This window comes from Erythrolamprus reginae, chromosome Z (genome assembly GCF_031021105.1).
Source record: "Erythrolamprus reginae isolate rEryReg1 chromosome Z, rEryReg1.hap1, whole genome shotgun sequence".
Taxonomy (NCBI): Eukaryota; Metazoa; Chordata; class Lepidosauria; order Squamata; family Dipsadidae; genus Erythrolamprus; species Erythrolamprus reginae.
The window spans coordinates 48,821,176-48,843,523 of NC_091963.1; the positions used below are offsets into that span (position 1 = coordinate 48,821,176).

The 22,348-nt window shown below is 38.3% G+C and overlaps 1 protein-coding gene across 4 annotated transcripts in view; it reads right to left on the reverse strand.

Moving 5' to 3' along the window:
- Positions 1 to 485: 485 nt before the first annotated feature.
- TBC1D5 (TBC1 domain family member 5) overlaps positions 486 to 22,348 on the reverse strand; it is a 584,043-nt gene continuing 562,180 nt past the window's right edge. For all 4 annotated transcript variants that reach the window (XM_070727730.1, XM_070727732.1, XM_070727729.1 and 1 more), the window contains 3 exons: positions 15,132 to 15,211; positions 14,168 to 14,344; positions 486 to 4,404 (listed from right to left, as the gene is read on the reverse strand). In XM_070727730.1, coding sequence (XP_070583831.1) covers positions 4,111 to 4,404; positions 14,168 to 14,344; positions 15,132 to 15,211 — 551 coding nt within the window. In that variant the 3' untranslated portion in view covers positions 486 to 4,110. The remainder of the gene's footprint in view (positions 4,405 to 14,167; positions 14,345 to 15,131; positions 15,212 to 22,348) is intronic.

Here is a 22,348-nt window from a genome sequence, read left to right on the forward strand (position 1 = left end):
TGGCTTGTTTTCCAACTTCTGGTGGGCCTGTTTTTTTGCCTTCCTCAGGCTTTAGAGGCTTCCCTGAAGTCTGCGGAGGATGAAAATGCCTTCTCCCTCCTCCTCTGGAAGTTGAAAATGCCTTCACAGAGCCTCCATGTGAGCCAAAAATCAGCTGGCTGGCATGCATATGGGTGCTGGAGCTGAGTTAGGGCAACGGCTTATGTGCCATAGGCTCGCCATCAAGGATCTAGAGTTTTTGGGTTGATTTTTTACAAAAATATAGAAGGCATCAGTGGACTTTGCACGTAGAAAGTTTATTTCCTGACTGATGTGATAATTGGCACATTCAATTTCAGAATATAGTATCTTAAAGGTACTTTACATTATTTATTACCATCATTTGATGGACTAAAAACACTGGAGAGAATCCTACTTTCCTAAGACGGGTAAGAGATAAAATAGCTCTTAACTTTGGCAAGATAAAACACAAAATTCAAGTTGTGTACATGTTAGTTCTTTCTTTAATAAAGTAAGCAATTTTCTTACAGAGGAAAAAATACAACCCTTCACAGCTAAAAGTGAACCGATCTAGTCACTAAATTATCCTTGATATTCCTTAGCAATGTAGGATGACATGCAAAAGATAAAACTGTAGTTTAGAAGTGAAAAATCCAGAAGAGTTTCTAACAGGTTGAAAAATATTTTAGAACATCAATATTAATTCTAACAATCCTTGATATATTATTACCTGTCAGCTTACTATTAACAATAGCTGAGATGAGCAGATTGCACTTAAGAGAGATAATAAATTGGTGTTTAATTTAGGATTCTTCATACACCTGATAGAAAGCAATGTATTATTATGCTCTAATCTTGTTTGATTGACACTTCTAGTGTCATGCAAAATGAAATTTTGTATATTATTACGTTTTACCACATGGCATTGCTATATTTAAATTTTCCAGAGGAATTATTCACCTTTCTGTTAGCAAATGCTATTTATATGAAACTAGAAGCATAACATTGAGAAAGTAAATATATACTAAATAAGGTAAACATATTACAGCAAAAAGTGCTCTGACAAGAAAAAGAATTTGAACCTTGAAAGGAGTCAGACATTTAAAAATAAAATAAAACAAACAAATGTACAGAACAAACCTCTGCTCAAGGTAACCTACTATTTTCTCATCTATTCCATTTCATTTTCTACTATTAAAAAGTTTGCTTTAAATGGCACTTTTAATGTATGGTAAGAAAGGAAAAATTCAGGGCAGGAAGGAGTAAGGTTAGTCATGTCAAATTAATCATCAGTCATGTAATCCTCTTTTAGCATTCTTATAAAAATCAAGGAAATTAAATAAATCTACAAAGATCATAGGTGATTTATTTTATGAACATTTAAATAAGAGTGTATTAGATTTAAAATTGCATAACCAGAACATTTTTAGGTTTTTCATTTGAATCAGCAGTCATGTGATTACTTTATTCATTAACTCTACTAACTATATACTCTGAAGCTCTTTACAGAAACTCTCAATATTATATTTAACTTTAAAGACCAGGGAGTATAGCTCATTCAAGTTATCCAAACATGTGTTATATACCGGTAATTGTCATATATAATAACAATTATTTCATATTTTTAGTCTTATGCCATTAAAAATTCATAGATGCAAAACGATGGCTAAAGGACAGTGCATTATAAATCCAAGTGGCTTTGGGGAGAACCAAATGAATTCTAGGATAGTCAATTCAGTTAAATTTACCATATCAAGCTGAAAACATATTCAAAAAATGGTAGATTTTTCAATATTTCAAATTCCATCTGTATGATCTAGAAAGTTACTAGAATATTCAAAATGAGTTGTACACTGTATAACCATATTCTCTGTAGTTTGTGATCAGGTTATCATGATTCACGACATATTCACAGAGAAAAGAATTGCTCATGGAAATTGTAATGAAGTTATTATACATCAGTGTTTTCATTCTCATACCCTCTCACTCATGATTATGGTTACACTATTGAGTGTTCAATAAAAATAAAACATATTGAGAATGTTGTGCTTAATAATAAAGGTCCAAGAATATTACTAATCAGGAGGGGGAAATGATAATGTTATACTAGATACTGTTGTCATCATTAGTTCCAAGGGTTCAAGAGATAATATACCTAAATTTTTGAGTAAAGCCATGTTTTTAAATGGGTTGCTTATACTATTGCTATAAGAGTCTTCTAAGAACTGTTGATTGCCTATTCCAGAAGAGAAATAGTTTTTGGAGGCTAAATTATTGAACAAATGTGTCTCTTTTTAATTAGATCTAGAGAAAGCTTGTATTCCAATTTTCTGGAATATTAAAAGTATATATTGGTTTTCAAGACCCATTTCTCTACGTAGTTAAATAGCATTCAACTTGCAAGCAACAAAACAATTTGAAAATGCAATTTCCTTAGAATGAATATCATATATGAGGAAGAAAGGCAAACATAAGGCCATGATTTTGACCAATTAACCTTAATACATTACTTCTTTCCTCTCTGAGCCAATGAAGTTAGCAAGTGGCTACAAGCAAATGGCTGCATGAACAAAAGGAATCCAATTAGAAGTTAGAGTTCTTCAATAAAGTCTAGATTTTGGGTTGTTCCATAAGGTTGATGTCTGTATCTATTTCTATCATTATTTATTAAAATCCACCACCACCACCCAAAAAAAACCCTAATTCTCTATAGTGCTGACAGAGAAATTCTGTCTTTGACTTGAATCATACAAACACTTAGGAATCTTGCTGTCCTAAGTGCAAAAAGATAACTTTAAATAACATTTTAAAATGACTTTTCTAAATGGTTAAGGATACTGTAGCATTAAGATTCTCAATAAACTTTTCTCTTAGACAAAATAGGATGACAGAAGTCTTGAAATAACTAAAAATACATCCCAGATGTTAGGAAACAAATTCAGGACTAGTACAGCTATAACCCCAACTGTTTCAAGGCACTGAATTTGTATTAATTTGTATTACCTTATAAGGATGAATATTTGCATAAACAGTAGCTATTGGTTTGGCACCATCTATAAAGTGATTATGACTGTTTTCTACTTTGCAAAATGATTCAGTAGGCAACATCAGACAAGTAGATGTATGTAACTTGAAAAATGTATTCCTCTTGTCTGATGACAGGAATATCTGATTCTACTCATAGCCTCTGAAATTATTTTTATATTCATTTGTTTCCCTATTTTTGAGCAGGTAAATTCATGAGATTATGCAATTCAAGGTTTCAAAAATCTGTTAACTGGAGTAAATCAACAAGTACAGTGGAGAAAAATAGTATTTAGTAAGACAACAATTGTGCAAGTTCTCCCACTTAAAAAGATGAGAGAGGCCTATAAGTCACATCATAGGTAGACCTCAACTATGAGAGACAAAAAGAGAAAACGCATCCCGAAAGTCACATTGTCTGATTTGAAATGAATTTATTTGCAAGCTGCTTGCCTAATGCAGATTCAGTCTTCGCAGCCTGGTATAGGGCTACAATTTTGTTTCTGGTATCTCTTGACAACTCTTTGGTCTTCACCATAGTAGAGTTTGGAGTGTGTTTGAGGTTGTGGACAGGTGTCTTTTATACTGGTAACATGTTCAAACAGGTGCCATTACTACAGGTAATGAGTGGAAGACAGAGGAGCCTCTTAAAGAAGAGGTTATAGGTCTGTGAGACCCAGAAATCTTGTTTGTTTGTAGGTGACCAAATACTTATTTTCCATCCTAATTTACAAATAAATTCATTCCAAATCAGACAATGTGATTTTCTGGATGTGTTTTTTTTCATTTTGTCTCTCATAGTTGAGGTCTACCTATGATGTCAATTATAGGCCTCTCTCATCTTTTTAAGTGGGAGAACTTGCACAATTGGCGTCTGACTAAATACCCAACCCCCACTGTATCTGTACTCATGTATTACATCTTGGTATTACATGTGTGTATTTTAAAGGCAATCATTACATGTATGTTGTTTTAGTTTCTAGTTAACGCATCTGTGGTATGGTATCTGTGCACTGACACATTTAGCCTTATAAATCTGGAATCCCAAAAGATCAAGTCTTGAGGCTAACTTCTTAAATAACTTTCTTACATTTCAAGAGGGCTAACAATTGTAAAATCAGAATCCTTGCTGTTATTACTGCTACTATCATCAGAACTAGAACTGAGGTTACTTGAAGAGACAGATATAGATCCCAGCAGTGGATCAGTGAAGGCTAAAGAAGTGTGACATGGGGCTTCAATCTTCATGTTCATATCCTGGGAAGCTGTCAGAGTCTGTTCTTGGTCAGAAGCAGAGACAATGTTTCCTTCCTTTTTAGAAACTAGGATGTAATCATCATCGTGTCTTTCAATAGGAGTTCTACCTGGATGATCAGTAGCCTGTGAAAGAGAAAAGAATAGTTAAATGATCATGCTTAAGTGATAATGCTCATTCCTTAGGTTGCAGCTACAGCAGCCATAATCACAGCTGCCACATACCTCTACAGCTGTGGTTGGTGATGCCTCCACCATTGCTTCCGCATAAAGTTACATGCCAAAAAAGGTACATATAAAGGGGGTCCTAGATGGAAACTCTTTAAGCAGCACCTCTCCTACAGATCATAAAGGATGAGTTGGTTTATCAAGTAGAGATGTTCCATTTCTTAATAGAAACATGCATAGAATTTAGAAAATTTCCTAAGCTTCTTAACTGCAAAATATTTCTGCATTTTTATTGAGTGCACTTTGTTTTCTTGTATGATGATTTTATTCATGGAAAATGTCACTATGACGTGGTCCTCAGTGATTTACAATATAAAAAACAATAGGTTTAGTATAAGTACTAAATGGCAAAGAAAATGTTCAGAAATAGCGTTAATGCAGAAGTTTAAAATGTAAAACTTGATATATACATTTGTTTTCCCAACTCATTTTCAGAAACAAAGGTTTCTACAGCATCTTTAGTAATCCAAGATTTTTTTTTAAAAAAGAATAATCTTTATTAAGTTTCCACATATAAAAATGAAAAGAAAAGAAAAACAATTTAAACAAACAACATACAAAGAAAGAAAACAAACAAGATAGACAGACAAATGAGCATATAAACTTAAACAACAACAACTTATTCAGTTTCAGTGGTATTCTATATATGCATATAGATAGTTATTTGCTTATCTTCAGTTAATATTTTCTTTCAAGACATACATATATTTATTTGTTATATAGAAGACATAATTTGTCAACCATATTACAGTATTGACTATCACTATCAAGCAACCTAATACTGCATTAGATGTTTAAATCTAATGTGTGGAATTGTGTGTTTGTTTTCTGTATATTATGTTGTATACATTTTGCATATTTCTGAGGAAGATACAGATTCATTTTTAGGGGTTTTGTGTTCCACTGAGTTATGGTGCAATGTTTCTATATTTTCATTTTATTTGGGTACAAAAGGAAGGAGTGTCTAATTTTGCTTTTCCTTTAATTTTTTAACACATTTTTTTCTGTTTGAACCATTTGTACCAATTTTCCCATATTTTGTAGAGTTCAGATTTATCTTTTTCCTGTAATTCCAAAGTCATTTTGGTCATTTCTGCACACTCAAGGGCCTTAATTATGAAGCTTAAAGTTGTAGGGGCTGTTTCTGTTTTCCAAGTCATGTCATAGAAACATAGAAGTCTGACGACAGAAAAAGACCTCATGGTCCATCTAGTCTGCCCTTATACTATTTTCTGTATTTTATCTTAGGATGGATATATGTTTATCCCAGGCATGTTTAAATTCAGTTACTGTGGATTTATCTACCACGTCTGCTGGAAGTTTGTTCCAAGGATCTACTACTCTTTCAGTAAAATAATATTTTCTCATGTTGCTTTTGATCTTTCCCCCAATGTCACTAGAGATGTACTATGTTCCTTCCTGCTTCAAATGCTATCGGGCTGGGGAGCTCACATTGGCCCTCTCATGGCTCAAGGACTTTGGTCAGCCAAAGATCTGAACCCCGTCAATATCAACTTCCTGGAGCTCAAAGCAGTTTTTCTTGCTCTACAAACTTTCACCACATTGGTTCAAGCCAGACATGTACTAGTGCTAACAGACAACGTCGTAACCAGGGCCCACCTAAACCATCAAGGGGGCACAAAGTCGCATCGCCTCATGGCCGAAACAACGGCCCTCTTCAACTGGGCTGAGAATCACTTAGAGTCTTTACCAGCAGAACACATTGCCGGAACCAGCAATATCCAGGCAGACTGGCTGAGCAGGGCTACACTGGATTCTTTGGAATGGCAGCTGGACCCAGAACTATTTCAGGGAATAGTTCATTAATTTGGGCTCCCATTAGTGGATCTCTTTGCCACCCACATCAACACCCAGCTCCCGAGGTTTTACTCTTGTTTTCCTGCACCGAGGGCAGAGGGAGTCAACGCCCTACTATCCCCATGGCCTCAGGGTCAACTATACACATTTCCTCCAACAAACATCATCCAGAAGTGTTAATGATGGCACCTCATTGGCCACGCCGCCAATGTTCTTGGACCTGGTGGCACTATCAGTATCTCCCCCATGGAGGATCCCGGATCAGGTCATATCTCTCAGTCAGGGGAGCATTTACCACCCAGATCCCCAATCTCCAGCTGACCGTCTGGCACTTGAGAGGAACAGACTGAGGAACCATCAAATACCTAAAAGAGTTATAGCCACCATGCAAGCCGCCCGTCGTCCATCGACTTCCAAAGTGTACCAAGCGACATGGTCAGCCTTCTGTAAGTTTTGTGCCAAACAACAGATCAACCCTAGAGAGGCATCAGTAATTCCAGTTCTATAATTCTTACAGGTGGGGATTGAATGGGGTTTGGCCCCTAATACCCTAAGAAGACAGGTGGCAGCCCTCTCAACAATTATTTGAATCGCAGAGGCCCGATCGTTGTCTCACCATCCATGGGTGAAGGATTTCCTCCGGGAAGCCTTTAATCAACATCCCCCGCCAATCCAGATTCCCAACGTGGGACCTCTCACTCGTGTTATGGGCACACATGGGACCCCGTTTGAGCCTCTGAGATCAGTATCACTACGGTTGCTGTCTATTAAGACAGCCTTCCTCATGGCAATAACATCTGCTCGTCGAGTGTCCGAACTTTCAGCATTATCGGTTCACCCAGATCTCTGTGTTTTTCACCCAGATAGGGTTGTTCTTAGATTGGACCCTTCCTTTATACCGAAAGTGAATACTACCTTTCATAGGAAACAGGAACTCATACTTCCAGATTTTTGTGCTCGTGGTAACCATCCCACAGAACTAAGATGGCACAAGATAGATGTCAGACGGGCACTGAAGATCTATATTAGAAGGACGGAATGGTTTAGAAAACTGAAATGTTGTTTATCTCCTTTTCACAACAAAGGATGGGGTTTAAAGTGTCATCACATTCCATCAGTCGCTGGCTCAGAGAGTGTATTATGGAGGCGTACAAAGCAAAGGATCGCTCTCCCCCACCGGGGATAACAGCCCATTCAACCCGAAGTGCTGCCACTTCATCAGCCTGATGACATCTGTAGGGGAGCGACCTGGTCTGCCCCATCAATGTTTACTCGCCACTACAAGTTGGATTCTTTTGCTTCGGCGGAAGCAACCTTTGGGAGACACGTCATGCAACAAGTATGCCACACTCCAGCGACCCTGACGCAGCCTTCTCCCACCCATGACACTTGATCTTTGGTATATCCCATGTTGGACTCTCCTTCCAAGTGCGGTGGAGAAGGACCATTGTACCTACCTGAACAGTCTTCTTGATGCACTGGAAGGAGAGTTCAAACCAACCCCGCATTGTTCTGGCCAGGGACGCCGGAGTATTTTGGTTTGCTTAATTTAGATGTTGCAAGTCATGGTTGGAAATAAATTTGAGTTATTTTTCATTATATTGTCTTCGTTTTTTAAAACTGAGCTCATGGGGGATGCTGGGGGCGGTGCCTAGCTAATATGTTAATTAAACTCAGTCTCTACCAATAGGATTGGTAAATTACCCACGTTGGACTCTCCTTCCAGTGCATCGAGAAGACCATTCAGGTAGGCACAACGGTCCTTTTCATACATAGTTAAGTCCCTTAGTCTTGTTTCCACATCTGAGGTATGACATTCTGGCTGCAATTCTTCCATGAAGATAACGTCTGGCCAGATTTCTTTGAACTGTAGATGGGTGTACCTGGCTCCAAATGGTTTCTGCCAGTTCTGTGTTAATGGCACTGATGGACATTTTCCATGGTTGAAGGGATACAAACATGATATATATTTCATCTGTTCGTTAATTAACTGACTACTGTGTCCCTGATCCTCAATGTTGCCTGCTTCTGGTGCTTTTTCAAAACCCCAGCCCGCTTTGATATCTTTGCCTGAGAGAGACCTTGCTGATGCCTTTTGTCTTGTTCTTGTGCTCAGTTTTGCCAAGATGTATGATGTGTAATATCAAACTGTCTTCCACAATCTCACCCTAGTCGCAGAATTTGTCTGTTCCTCACCTAATTTTAAGCCTCTTACACAGCTGTTGCTGTTTCAGTTAATGAATGCATTTCAACCTTGCAAGTGTGCAAGGGTAAGATTTGATGCTGTTTTGAAGGCAAATATTGGTTTGATTTGGATTTCTCTTTTGTTTCTTTACTTTATTTTTGTTAATTGAGAAAAAATGAACACTTTTATTTCTAAAGCTTTCTTAAAATTATAGCATTTTGCACAACTGCCTAATACTTTTGCGTGATACTGAATTAACAACAATTACCATACATCAAGGTTAGCATGTAGCATAGTATGAGAATGAGATATAATTGGAGTGTTTTCTGATATAGCCCTTTGCTATAAAGTAAACAAACAACCAGAAGGGGGCCAATGAGAATTTATATTACAAGGATATTCAGCATGGACATTCTGAGAATAAAGTACAGGTACCCTCCCATCCAAGCCAAACTGGTCTTTCTGTCTTTAAAAAAATAGAAATATTTTTTTAATATTCTAACTGATTCATCCCAAATTAATTTTTTCCTCTGATAAAATCTGCTGCTTTATCAGTCTTCTTGAACTGACTCCTTAAATAGAGAGGTAGCAAAGTTTGCTGATGACACTAAATTGTTCCGGGTAAACTCATTGTCAGGAGCTCCAAAAAGATCTCTTTAAACTGAGTGAGTGGACAACAAAGTGGCAAATGCATTTTAACCTAAATAAGTGCAAAGTTATGGATATCGGGGCAAAGAATTCAAATTATACCTACCAACTGATGGGGACCAAGCTTTCTGAGACGACCCAAGAAAGGGATCTTGGAGTTTTGGTGGACAGCTCAATGAAGATGTCAACCCAGTGTGCAGCAGCAGTAAAAAAAAAAAGCAAAATTCCATGCTTGACATGATTAGGAAGGGAGTTGAAAACAGGTCGGCAAGTGTTGAATGAGACCCTATTTGGAGTACTGTGTACAGTTCTGGTCATCGTATCTCAAGAACAATATAATGGAACTGGAAAAGGTGCAAAAAAGGGCAGCAAGAATGATCAAGTAAATGGAGCATCTCCCTTATGAAACCAGGTTACAACACCTTGTTCTCTTCAGCCTTGAAAAATGATGTTTAAGAGGTGATCAAAGGGTATAAAATCAGGCATGTGATAGAAAAGGTGGATAGAGAAAAATTCTTATCTCTACCACACAATACCAGGATGAGGGAGCACTCCCTAGAGCTCATAGGTAAGAAAGTGAGGGCAAATAAAGGGAAATATTTCTTCACACAGAGGGTCATTGGTTTATGGAATTAATTTCCAGAAGAGGTCATGACAGCCTGGATAGCTTCAAGGCAGGATTAGACAGATTCATGGATGCCAAGTGTATCGGTGGTTATTGAAATGGATGTTGAGGCAGGCAGGATTCCCTTGGGTACCATTTGTTGGGGGTCAAGGGAAAGGGAGGGTTTTGTCTTCTCTTTCTGCTCAAGATTCCCATGTACAATTGGTGAGCCACTGTGTGACACAGAATGCTGGACTCGATGGGCTTTGGCCCAACTCAGCATGGTTCTTCTTATGTTCTTAATCCTAATTCATCATCAGACAGAAAAAAAAAATAGACAAATAGCTAGACTTTTCTGGTTACCACTTAAGCATTTAAACTAAAGTTGCCTTAAATAGATTTAATTATAAAACCAAGGACTGTAGTTTTTCATAGTTCTTTCTTTTTCTACTAGTTCAGTTACATTTATACTGTTAATAATAGATCAAGCACAGATGATCATCTTTTCTTTATCCTCTGAAGGAAAAAAATGTCAGCAAGATGAATCAGGAATTTCCCCTTAGATCACATTTGACTTCTAAGGGGCACATAATTAATTCAAGTCTCCTATCACTGAAACTTCAGCATTCATTGAAAGATTCTCAATTGAGGCATCATGCTCATCTTTTTGTTTGGGGTGGAAACAATGGACATGAACAGCAGCCTTGCTTCTCTTTGTTTGTCCATTTATTTTACATTAGGTTTGCTATACAATACTGATGAATTAATTTCTTTGAATTCCAGAATAGAAAATGATATTTTACCCCATATTCCAGTGTATCCGTTTCTTTGTATTCCTTTGGAACAAATAATTTTATTTAATGGCTATATTCTAACGGAAACTGTCCAATAGGCTTTGATTATATTTGTTTTTCTGTATTAATAGCTCTAATTCTTTTTATTTTCTATATTTTATTTATACAGACAGTGAAGGCTTTTTCCAATTTTAATGGAATTATTTAAAGGTTCCATTGCAGCAATACTCTTTTTCCTATAGTGTACCAGTATTTATCCCAAGGCCCTTGCATCAGAGTTTACTTCAGAGTAATGTTAAATGAAACTTACTGTGCTTTGACTTAACACATTTTTATAAGTTTTATTTTTCATTTCAATGGTTCATCATCTAAATCAGAGGTCTCAAACTCAATTTACCCGGGGGCTGCTGGAGGTAGACTCTCGGTGATGCTGGGCCGCATCAGGTTTTCCAGAAGAAAAGCTCTTACAAAAACATTTCAATGTTATCAAATGTCTTAATTTTTTTATCTTATTTTGTGTTAAAAAATAAAAATAAATTAACAAATCCATAAGAAAAAAATAAATAAATCAGTAATAAATAAAATGAAAATGAAAATGATAATAATAATAATAATAATAATAATAATAATAATAATAATAATAATAAAGCAGATATAGGACTGAAGAAACCACATATAGTTGCTGACTAGAGAAATGTAATTATTATTACATTTAATGTAATAATATTTACATATTATAAAAATGTAATTATTATTACAGACCTTGACTTTGTCTCAGATTGGTCTAACACCTGGCAACTTCAAATATCAACTAACAAATATTTTACCCTCCACATTGGCAAAAAGAACCCAAGCCTCATATATAAATTGAATAAACAAAATCTCACAGCCAACCCCCACTCAGTAAAAGACCTTGGAATACTAATATCAAAATGACCTAAGTGCCAAAGCCCACTGCAATAATATCGCCAAAAAGGCTTCTAGAGTTGTTAACCTGATCCTACGTAGCTTCTGCTCCAGCAATCTCACACTACTCACCAGAGCCTACAAAACTTTTGCCAGACCCATCATTTAATACAGCTCATTTGTCTGGAATCCATACCACATCTCGGACATCAACACCCTCAAAAATGTCCAAAGATACTTCACCAGAGGAGCTCCTCACTCCTCCACTCAAAACAGAATACCCTATGAAAATAGACTAACAATACTGGATCTAGAAAACTTAGAACTACGACGCCTAAAACACGATCTAAGTATTGCCCACAAGATCATATGCTGCAATGTCCTGCCTGCCAATGACTACTTCAGCTTCAACCGCAACAAAACAAGAGCATGCAACAAATTCAAACTTAATGTTAACCGCTCCAAACTTGACTGTAAAAAATATGACTTTAGTAATCGAGTTGTCGAAGCGTGGAACTCATTACCGGACTCAGTAGTGTCAACCGCTAACCTCCAACATTTTTCCCTTAGACTATACACAATTGACCTCTCCAGGTTCCTAAGAGGCGAGTAAGGGGCGTACATAAGTGCACCAGTGTGCCTTTCATCCCCTGTCCAATTGTCTCTCCTTTATCTCATATATCTTATCTTCCTTTCACATATCTTCTCCTCTATTTTTAAATTTTTTCTTCTATCCTTTTCTTTATATATATATTACTACATGTCTATTCTCTTAAATATGTATTGTGTATTGGACAAATAAATAAATAAATAATAATAATAATAATACAGCAGATATAAGACTGAAGAAACCACATATAGTTGCTGACTAAAGAAATGTAATTATTATTATTCAGATTCAAATGTCTGTATTAACAGTTCTTTAACATCTAACTTTCTGAACATGAATGGAACATTGAATATAAACTGTTTTGAACATGGCTTCTTCTACCTACTTCTTGCTGCTAAAGATATGGCAGCACATAGCCGAGCCACATTTGGCTTTAGGGAGGAAGCAGTTGCGACCCTCAGTAGGGCTTGAAGATGCTCATCAGTAAGTCTGGACCTGTACTTGGACCTATTGAAGTTCAAGGTAGAGAAGAACTTTTTGCACAAGTATGTGCTCCCCAAAAGACACATGGTCCACTTGAACATTCGGGAAAGCTCAGAGAAGCTGGGTGGGTGGGGGCAATTCTCTCAAAAATTGCCCAAGAATTACCAAATGGGTTGATCAGGGAAATGCAGTAGATGTGGTATATCTTGACTTCAGTCAAGCATTTGACAAAATATCTCATTCCATCCTTATTGAAAAAATGATCAAGTATGGGATTGACAAAAAAACAGTTAGATGGATTCAAAACTGGCTTAGTGATTGTACTCAAAGAGTGGTAATAAATGGTTGCACATCCAATTGGAAGAATGTTTTAAGTGGAATACCACAAGGGCCTGTCCTAGGCCCAGTGCTATTTAACATATTTATAAATGATCTAGATGAAGGGATTGAAGGAAAACTTATCAAATTTGCTGATGATACAGGACTAGGTGGTGTTGCTAATACTAAACAAGATAGAGATAGGATTCAAAAAGATCTAGACAAGCTTGAACAATGGGCTGAAACTAACAGAATGGTATTTAACAGAGAGAAATGCAAGATCCTACATCTGGGCAAAAATAATGAAAACAGCACATATAGAATGGGAGGAATATGTCTGAGCAGCAGCATGGGTGAGAAGGACCTGGGTGTAGTGGTAGATCGCAGATTAAACATGAGTCAATGGTATGAAGCAGCTGGAAAAAAGGCAAACACAATCCTGGGATGTATCAAAAGGAGCATAGAATCTCATTTATATGAAGTAATTATTCCTCTCTACAGTACTTTGGTATGACCTCACTTGGAATACTGTGTTCAGTTCTGAGGGCCCCAATTTAAAAAGGACATTGATGAACTAGAGTAAGTTCAAAGGAGAGTTACAAGGATGGTGAGTGGTCTGTAAACTATGTCCTATGAGGAACGGTTAAAGGGTCTAGGGATGTTTAGTCTGCAAAGGAAAAGATTGAGAGAAGACTTGATAGCTGTCTACAAATATCTGAAGGGCTGTCACAGAGCAGAGGGATCAACATTGTTCTCATTAGCACATGGAAGGATTAGAAACAATGGAATGAAACTGCAAGGGAGAAACTAGTGGTAACGGTGATAAACCGGCGGAACAGTTTGCTACAGGAGGTGGTGAGCTTGCCTTCACTGGAGGTCTTCAAACAGAGACTGGACAGTCATCTTTCTGGGATGGTTTAATGAATCCTGCATTGAGCAGGGGGTCGGACCTGATGACCCTGGAGGTCCCTTCCAACTCTATGATTCCATTATTTAAATATATTTTGATTGTTATTAAAATACGTCCATTTTTTTTGACGAGGAGTACTAAGCGTTATGAAAATTATAGAAGGGGTAAACATATGTCAAAGGTTTGGGAAACACTGACCTAGAAGATCTGAAAAGGTAATACTAAATATTAAAACTACAAAACACAAAAATTCATTGAACCTTTTGGCATGTAAGAATGCATAAAATTTGGTCTATATAAGTTTTAAATTATTTTTGAACTGTAGAAATACATTTTTGATGGATACCATTTATTTGAGGATTTCACTGAAAAGCATGCATTTTACCTCCTTCAGTAGAGGGACAAACTGCTTTGAAGCTGAGGGGTTTTCTATATTTTCAACTGCCCTCATGCTCTGAGAGCTGGAACAATAATGATCATCTTCTATTGTAATCTGTTCATTCTCTTCTGCTTCCAATTGACTCTGATTGAAACGGAGGGAGCCTTTCAGAATATCCTTAATCTGTTGAAGATAAGAACATAAATGCATGCTTTGGATGAATTCTAAAAAAGGTTACCTAGATTCTCCAGAGAGAACTATCCTATCATCAACTATCTTAACTGATTAAAACATGTACAAAATGGCCAACAGTGTTTCTCAGTAAAAGTTTTAGGGAGCTCACGAATCTTAGTCAAATTAGACAAGGCAAATGCATTGAAAAGAATAAAATATTACAACTCATTCTAATGCTGACATACCATGCAAGTATGATGATGGTGGTGGTGGTAATGATAACAACAACAACAACAACAACAATATCATCATCATCTTGAATTGGAAGTTCATATGTTTTGCATCTGACATTTTAGCTTTGAACAGCATCTAGGGAAAACTGGGGATCATTGAGATGAAGGTAAAGTGCTCTACTATGATTCTATCCCCCTGACTGTACACAGTAGAAGCCACACTATTGCATAATAATGGGAAGGGGGAATGGAAACAGATGGGCAAAATTTGGGTAGAAATAGTGGCAGCACTTTTAGATAATTCCTGTAAGAATGCTATTATCACAGAATAAGATAATGGAATGCTCCGGCTGCTAATGAATATAAGGAAAGTAACAATTAAAATGGGAGGGTATTTCAGTCAATCAAGGTATGTTTCCAGAGAAAATCTATCTGGTATTCTAAGACAACAGCATTACGAATAGTCTAGATAAATTTAATTTTCGTCTGCACTGATTTTTTAAATGTAATATTAAGATTTATATATCAATACACATTAAAATTACATTACTTTTCTTTCATACCTGCTTCAGCCCAGCCAAAGAAACTAGAATTTCATCTTCTTTTTCCAAGTGTTCTTGCAGGATAACTTCTTGAATATTTCCTATAATATCAGTATCAATGAATCAGTCTCATGTTTACTTCTATCAAGCAGACATGCTTTTTTGTTTTTTAAAAAAATGTTGTTAAAAATCACAATCAAAATCACATTATTGTGAATTAATAATTTTTTTAAATGTTCAGGACTTTTATAAACCCGAGGCTATACAGTATAAATTGAATTAAAGATAAACATGACCATTAATGAGGACAAGTACTCTTCAACAGCTTTAGCAATAATTTACTTGCTACTGATATAAGAAATAGAACTTCAAAACAGGATCCATTTGTTATTCTTCCACTGATATATCTAAGGGATACTAATCCACCCTCATAAACATGGAATGTGAAGAATTCTTAAACACTCCAAGTTATCTTCTGGATGACAGGAATAATTCTGAAGCATTTCTCTTTGGGATATCACAGATCACTGATTCATATGAGCAACTTTATTACCAATAGGATCTTAGTTTTTTGCTCCATGCTTCTTAGGAAATAGTGGCAGAACTTTTAGATAATTCCTTGAAGATTTCTATTTTCTCAGAACAAGAAAAGAAGGATCTATTGGCAAGCAAGTCTGAAGATGGCTAATATGCAGAAATATTCTTGAAAGATGACCAAATGTCATTTTGAACATGTTCCTTTTGCTATTATGGTGCAATAAAGGTGACAAAGAAGGCTTAGCGGAGCTCAGGAGGGTTTGTACAGTTTTAAGGCTTTCAATATGATGCCTTCATTGTTTGTGAATTTGAATTAGGTATTCAATGACCAATTTAATCCAACTTTGAGATAAATTTTAATTTTTGAACTCTGAGCATAATGGAGAGGATGTTTGAAGCTGTGTGCAATATCGTATCTTTTCAAACTTTCTTTCTTAGCTGCTTGTATCTAACTGAATAACAGATGGACAGGCTGCCTGAAAGCAGTGAGTGATAAAGATATCCATTATAAAGAGACAGATATGAAATGTTTTAGAGAAAACAACAGCAAGTCCACTTCTAAAAGAAAGCTGCTAGATCAAATTGCTTTTAATAAAGACTGGCTAACTGCTAATATTCAGGAAAGTAATTTAGAGGCTGCTTACCGTGCAGTTTCAATAATCATTAGGACTATTCGTGTTATGGGCTCAATTCTGATTTTGAGGGACTGGGAATCTGTAATTGGGAATCTAGAACACAGTACTGTCATTTTTCTACTCACATATATATCTTAAACTCACAATAACTGAGTTGTGGGTTCTACAGGTTCCTTTCAGTCACTGTTATGCTTACTCAACACCTACTATGAAGTCATTGGACATGATAATCTGAATTAGAAGATGTTATTTAGATCATTTACAGTGTCTTCAACTAATCACAGTTGAACAAGCACACAAAACCATATTATGCTAAACTTCTGTGCACCTCCAAAAAACTCTGTTTTACCAACCCTACTTCTATGAAAGAGGTGGCTCTAACCACTTTTTAATCTTTATAATTGTGTATTGATTTATCGATTTGTTTCACTGTTTCACTGTATTATCATTAATATTATTTTTAAGGAAGAAAAATTATCTGTCTAAATAAAATAAAGATAGAGCTTAATCTTTTCTATTCCTTTAAAAAAATTAAGCCTGAAAGCACCATTAAAATATTAATTGTGTTTATTGGAGCAAATAACTTCAAACTGTGGTTATTAGATATCATTATTATTACTATCAATAATTATGAGTAGCCACAGTTTAGAATTTGTACTTAATGCTAACTCCAAACTAATTAAAATATGATCCCCTGGACATGCAAGAAAGAGACAAATAGTCTATTTTTGGCCTAAACCTACTCTCTTATTGAAAATACTTCATTTAACATATCCAAACATAGCTTGGGATCAAGATGGGTTTCTTCCTGTTTGGACTGGTTCTCCGAAACTAGTTGCGGCCAGCTGATGATGTCATGATGATGTCGCAGAACCAATTTTGTCATTGTCAGTCCGTGGACACCATCTTTTTTTTTTTTCCCTATTTTTTGCTGGTTGCAAAAGCTGTGCAGAAGATGACCTTTTGGCACCATACATTTGTATGCCGCCCCGAGTCTTCGGAGAGGGGCGGCATACAAATCCAAATAATAAATAAATACATGCGCCACCATCTTGTTTTTGGCTCCCCCCTATTTTTTGCTGGGTTTTGCTTCTGCACGTGCTTGTTCTGCCTCGCCTTCACCATGTGCATCCACAGAACTGCCTCCTCCTGCCTACACACAGATAAGCATTTGCGCTTATCCCTCCTTGCTGGGCCAATGTCCCCTGAAAGTTGTGAGGATGGGGGAAGGAACAGAGGGCAGCCCGGCAATCTTTGTGAGGTGGTTAGATGCCTCCCATCCTGGCCAGCATCTCCAGAAGGTTGCGGGGCTGGGGGGGACAGAGGGCAGCCTAGCAACCTCGGCACAATGGTTAAAAACCTCCCGCCAGAAAGGAAGAGGGCAGCCCGGCAACCTTCACACAGTGGTTAGAAGACTCCCGCCCCTGACCAGCATCTCCTGAAGGCTATGACGACAGGAAGAGAGGGCAGCCTGGCAGCCCTCGCAACCTGGTAGAACCTTTCCGGGCCAGTGGCACCCTTCCATCCGCGACCAGGTTCCCATGAAGCACTGTCCCCACCACCACTGCCCTTTCCTATTGCCACCCTGTTCTTCCACTGCCTTCTCCTGTGTTGTGGGGGGTCAGGCTTGGTGCAGCGGCTGGGCTGTGCAGATTCTTGCTGGGTTTGCCTAGCAGCAGCAGCAACATTCACAGCCCCAAGGGCCTTCGCTTCGAGTCAGAGTGTACCAGAGTGTGCTGCCTGGGTAACGGAGAGACTTCCAGAAAAGCGCATCCACTCTCAGGGTTTGGCTGCTATCCCGCAGTGCAATTGGATCCAGAACATAGTGAGCGAGGGACTGGGTGGCTCCCGCTACACTTTGGCACATGCCTCTCCTGGCATTGGCATAGAGAGAGCTCTGGTTCCCCAGCTGCCCCTTCTTGTGCCCCAGCCACTACTTAATGCTACCTGCCCTGCACAGCTCAGTGGGCTCTGATTCAGAGTGAAGGGCTGCACAACTTGCACCCTTCGTGGGGAGGGGGATGCCAATAGTTGGATTAGGCTTCCTGGGAATCCGAATAATCTATGAGGACTTGAAACTTGAGCTAGCAATATCACCAGCCAGACCAGCCGGCCAAGGAGGTGGGCAGCTGAAAATGGCAGGGAGGCACGGGCAAAGGCCAGAGGTGGTGAGAGTGGGGTGCAGCATACAGGAGGTTCCACACAATTCCTTGACATGTCAGGGCTGCATCTGATGTGAGCAGGTGGAGGTAGTGCAGGGTGTGGCTGGGAGTGTACTAACTTTGCCCTCCCTGAGTGCCAGACTCTGCCATTGCCATCACCTCTTGCCTGCCTGACTCACCATTGGCTGGCTCCACACTCATGCAGGCTAGCCTGAGCATGGCTCTCCAGGAGCTCAGCAATAAGTCAGCCGGTGAGAAGAAAGCTGCTTCGTGCTTTCCTTCCATACCCTTCCCAGCCAAAAAGCTGTAGCTATTGGGCCACAGAAACAGGATCATTTTCTTGACTGGGGGTCTTGGCGCATCCTCAGTGAAATCACCCTCGATGTCCATAGGGAAGCTTTCTCCTGCACGCACATCTCACAGATGGGACCTGGCTGGGCCAGCTTAATGCACCAGCAGGAGTGGGGTAGGTCTGGCTGCAAGCCCATGGGGAAGGCACATCAGAGGTGAGAGGGGGCACTTTTCAGCCAAGAAGAGTAAGAGGGAAAGCCAAGATGACCACCGCCACCCCATGGATATGTGACATGGATATGCGGCCACAGTGTCAAAAAAAAAAAAAAGACACGGACATGTCTTGGTAGGGGATCATGTAACTGTGTGTGCATGAGTGACATCAAGTTGGCCACACCCACTCAGTCACTTGACCATCAAACACACTCACAAAAAAGCCGTGCCCACAGAAACGGTAGTAACATTTTTTAGAACCCATTCCTGCCTGGGATATAATTTATAGCTTTGATTCTTTTTCTTTTGAACCCCAACTGCAGCATTAGCCTAAATGACTGCATTTCCTAGTTTCTCCCTAATGGAAAGCTCTTATACATTACTTATAAATGATCTAGCAATATTTTAACATTATAGTTTAATATGTGGATATTACTGCATTTGCAGTCAACTTACCTAACCATATGAATTAACACAGTAAATTAAATAATAAGAGTGAATGGCAAGATGCAGGTAAGCCAATCAAATTAAATAAATGTAAAATAATCTTGAACACCTGGTACTTTATAAAATATAATTTAAATATAAATTAGATATTTAAATGTAACTATATATTATGTATAATATATAAAAGGGTATTATTGTTTTGTCCAAGTTTGTGGTTGCATTTGCATTAATAAATTTATATTGCATATATGAAAAAAATGCCTATTTGGTAACATATTAGCTTTGTAATATGCTTCTGATGCTGTTGCTGTTTTCTGGTTAAAAGAAGTAATAAAACTTTCATGAGGTGCATTAAAACAGACAACAGCCTGGGAACATCTTTTCTGGAATTTATATTCGACAAATGAATTATGACACATATAAATTATTTGTAAATCAAATACAATCTGTTACCATGTAATAAATGACTTTTTTGAGTTAGGACTCAAGAGCATATAAAAATCAGGATATGTTCAGGATCTCTGCAATTAATATACATTCTTCAGAATATGTCTATTCTGTCAAAAGATTGTTTTGTAAACAAATACTTAAAAACTGGTTATAAATTCTATATAGGCTAGAATTTAATATGACAATGAATGACAACAATAATTCAAAAACTAATTTGTGAAACACATCAGAATATATGCAGTTTAAGGTTAAATTCTGGAAGGCTGAGAACAATATCAGTTTAAGATTTTATTGATGTTTAATTATAGTTATTATTAAACTATTATATTATGTTTAACAATAACACAGTGGATCACTGTGGCCCTTGCATGCACATCTATCCTCCCCTCTTTTAATCTCTACAAATTGCCTGCATAATGATGGCATGCTTGCCCCTAATGTTAATACAACAAAACTAATATTAGGAAAGACTACAAAGACTACATTTATTTACAACAAAACTCTGCATGTAAAATGTACTTATTTATTTATTTTTATTTGATTGATTGATTGATTGACTGATTTCTATGCTGCCCTTATCCAAAACTAAACAGTTACTAATGACCTGGAATAATGACCCCCTAAAATGAATACAATACTACTAAAGATTTCAAATATCTTTGAAGTCTCTTTCCCATATACAGTGGTACCTCCACCTAAGAATGCCTCTATTTACGAACTTTTCTAGATAAGAACTGGGTTTTCAAGATTTTTTTGCCTCTTCTCAAGAATAGTGGTGGGCGAACCGAACTTGCATAGTTTGGGTCCATGCCAAACTTTGTGGGGTTTGGCATACCGAACCCAAACTTTTTCAGAAGTCTCTGTTCAAGTTTGGCGTTCGCTCAAACACCGCGGTGGGCGGGAGGGGGAGGCAGGGAGGGCTATGAGGCTCAAGCCACTGACTCGGCTTGAGGGGGGGCAGGAGGGGTGACTCCAGACCTGGAGCCTGACCTCCCCCCCATCGCTTTGCCACATGCCGGGCCAGAGGGGTGGGGAGGCAGGTTCTGCCGGCCAGCTATTCAGGATCTTGGCTGGCAGCTTCAAGCGGGTGGTGGGCGGGAAGGAGAGGCGGGGAGGACTCTAACTTAGAGTCCTCCCCGCCTCCTCCTCCCACCCACCGTCCGCTTGAAGCTGCTGGCCGGGATCCTGAAGCGCTGGAGGGGAGGTGTTAGGTTCCATCAAACGGGTGATGGTTGGGAGCCACCAAAATGAGAGAGAACTAGGGGCAGGGGTTTTCGGAGGCTCCCGGGCATCGCCAGCTTGATGGAGCCTGATACCCCCCCTCCAGCACTTCGCCTCCCGCCGGGCAAGAGGGCTCGGGAGGCAGATTCTGCCGGGCCAGCTTTTGAAGATCCTGGCAGGCAGCTTCAAGCAGGTGATGGCCGGGAGCCACTGAAAATCCCTGCCCCTCTTCTCTGTTCTCTCTTATTTTGGCGAACTTCAACAGGTTCGCCCAACACTACTCAACAATCATTTTCCACTTACAAACCCGAGCCTCTGAAACTGTAACCAGAAAAGGCAGGGAGAAGGCAGGGAGAAGCCTCTGTGGGGCCTCTCTAGGAATCTCCTGGGAGGAAACAGGGCTGGAAAAGACAGGGAGAAGCCTCTGTGGGGCCTCTCTAGGAATCCCCTGGGAGGAAACAGAACCGAAAGAGGCGGGGAGAAGCCTCCATGGGGCCTCTCTAGGAAACTCCTGGGAGGAAACAGGGCTGTAAGAGTCGGGGAGAAGCCTCCAAGGGGCCTCTCTAGGAATCTTCTGGGAGGAAACAGGGCCTCCACCCTCCCTATGGTTTCCCCAATCACACACATTATTTGCTTTTACATTGATTCCAATGGGAAAAATGGCTTCTTACAAACTTTTCTACTTAAGAACCTGGCCAAGGAACAAATTAAGTTTGTAAGTAGAGGTACCACTGTATATTAAACTTGTGACAAAAATCAATATAACATTGTTTCACATGTTGTATTTATATTATGCAAAGTTCTACATTAATTTCTATTGTAACACAAAGACAGGGTCTCAGAATGAAAATTATATTGTCATTCTGTGGTGCCGCAAAACAAGTAGATGAACATTTAATTAAAAAGCTTTTATAAAAACATACAAATAAAAATTACTGCTGTAGCTCGTCATTTCTTCCTTTATGTTCTGGGGGATATAATTATAAACTTGGAAGTTTGTGGATAAAATTTATGGTAAAAACTAGTATTATGGTATTCATTACAAAGCTGCTTGGAATTCTGAAAACCTCTCCAATTTGTGGATAAATTATAGACAAAATAGGAAAAAATCATTCATATCTAATTCCTGATAAGGCTTACTGATGCAGAAAAAAGGTTTTGTAAATAAAATGCAAAATATTGCAATATAAATTAAATGAGAATCCTAGCAAAGTTTTAACAGAGGTCAATCCCAAGGCAAAAATTGCAGCCAATAAATTTACTAATAACACCCAGACTTATC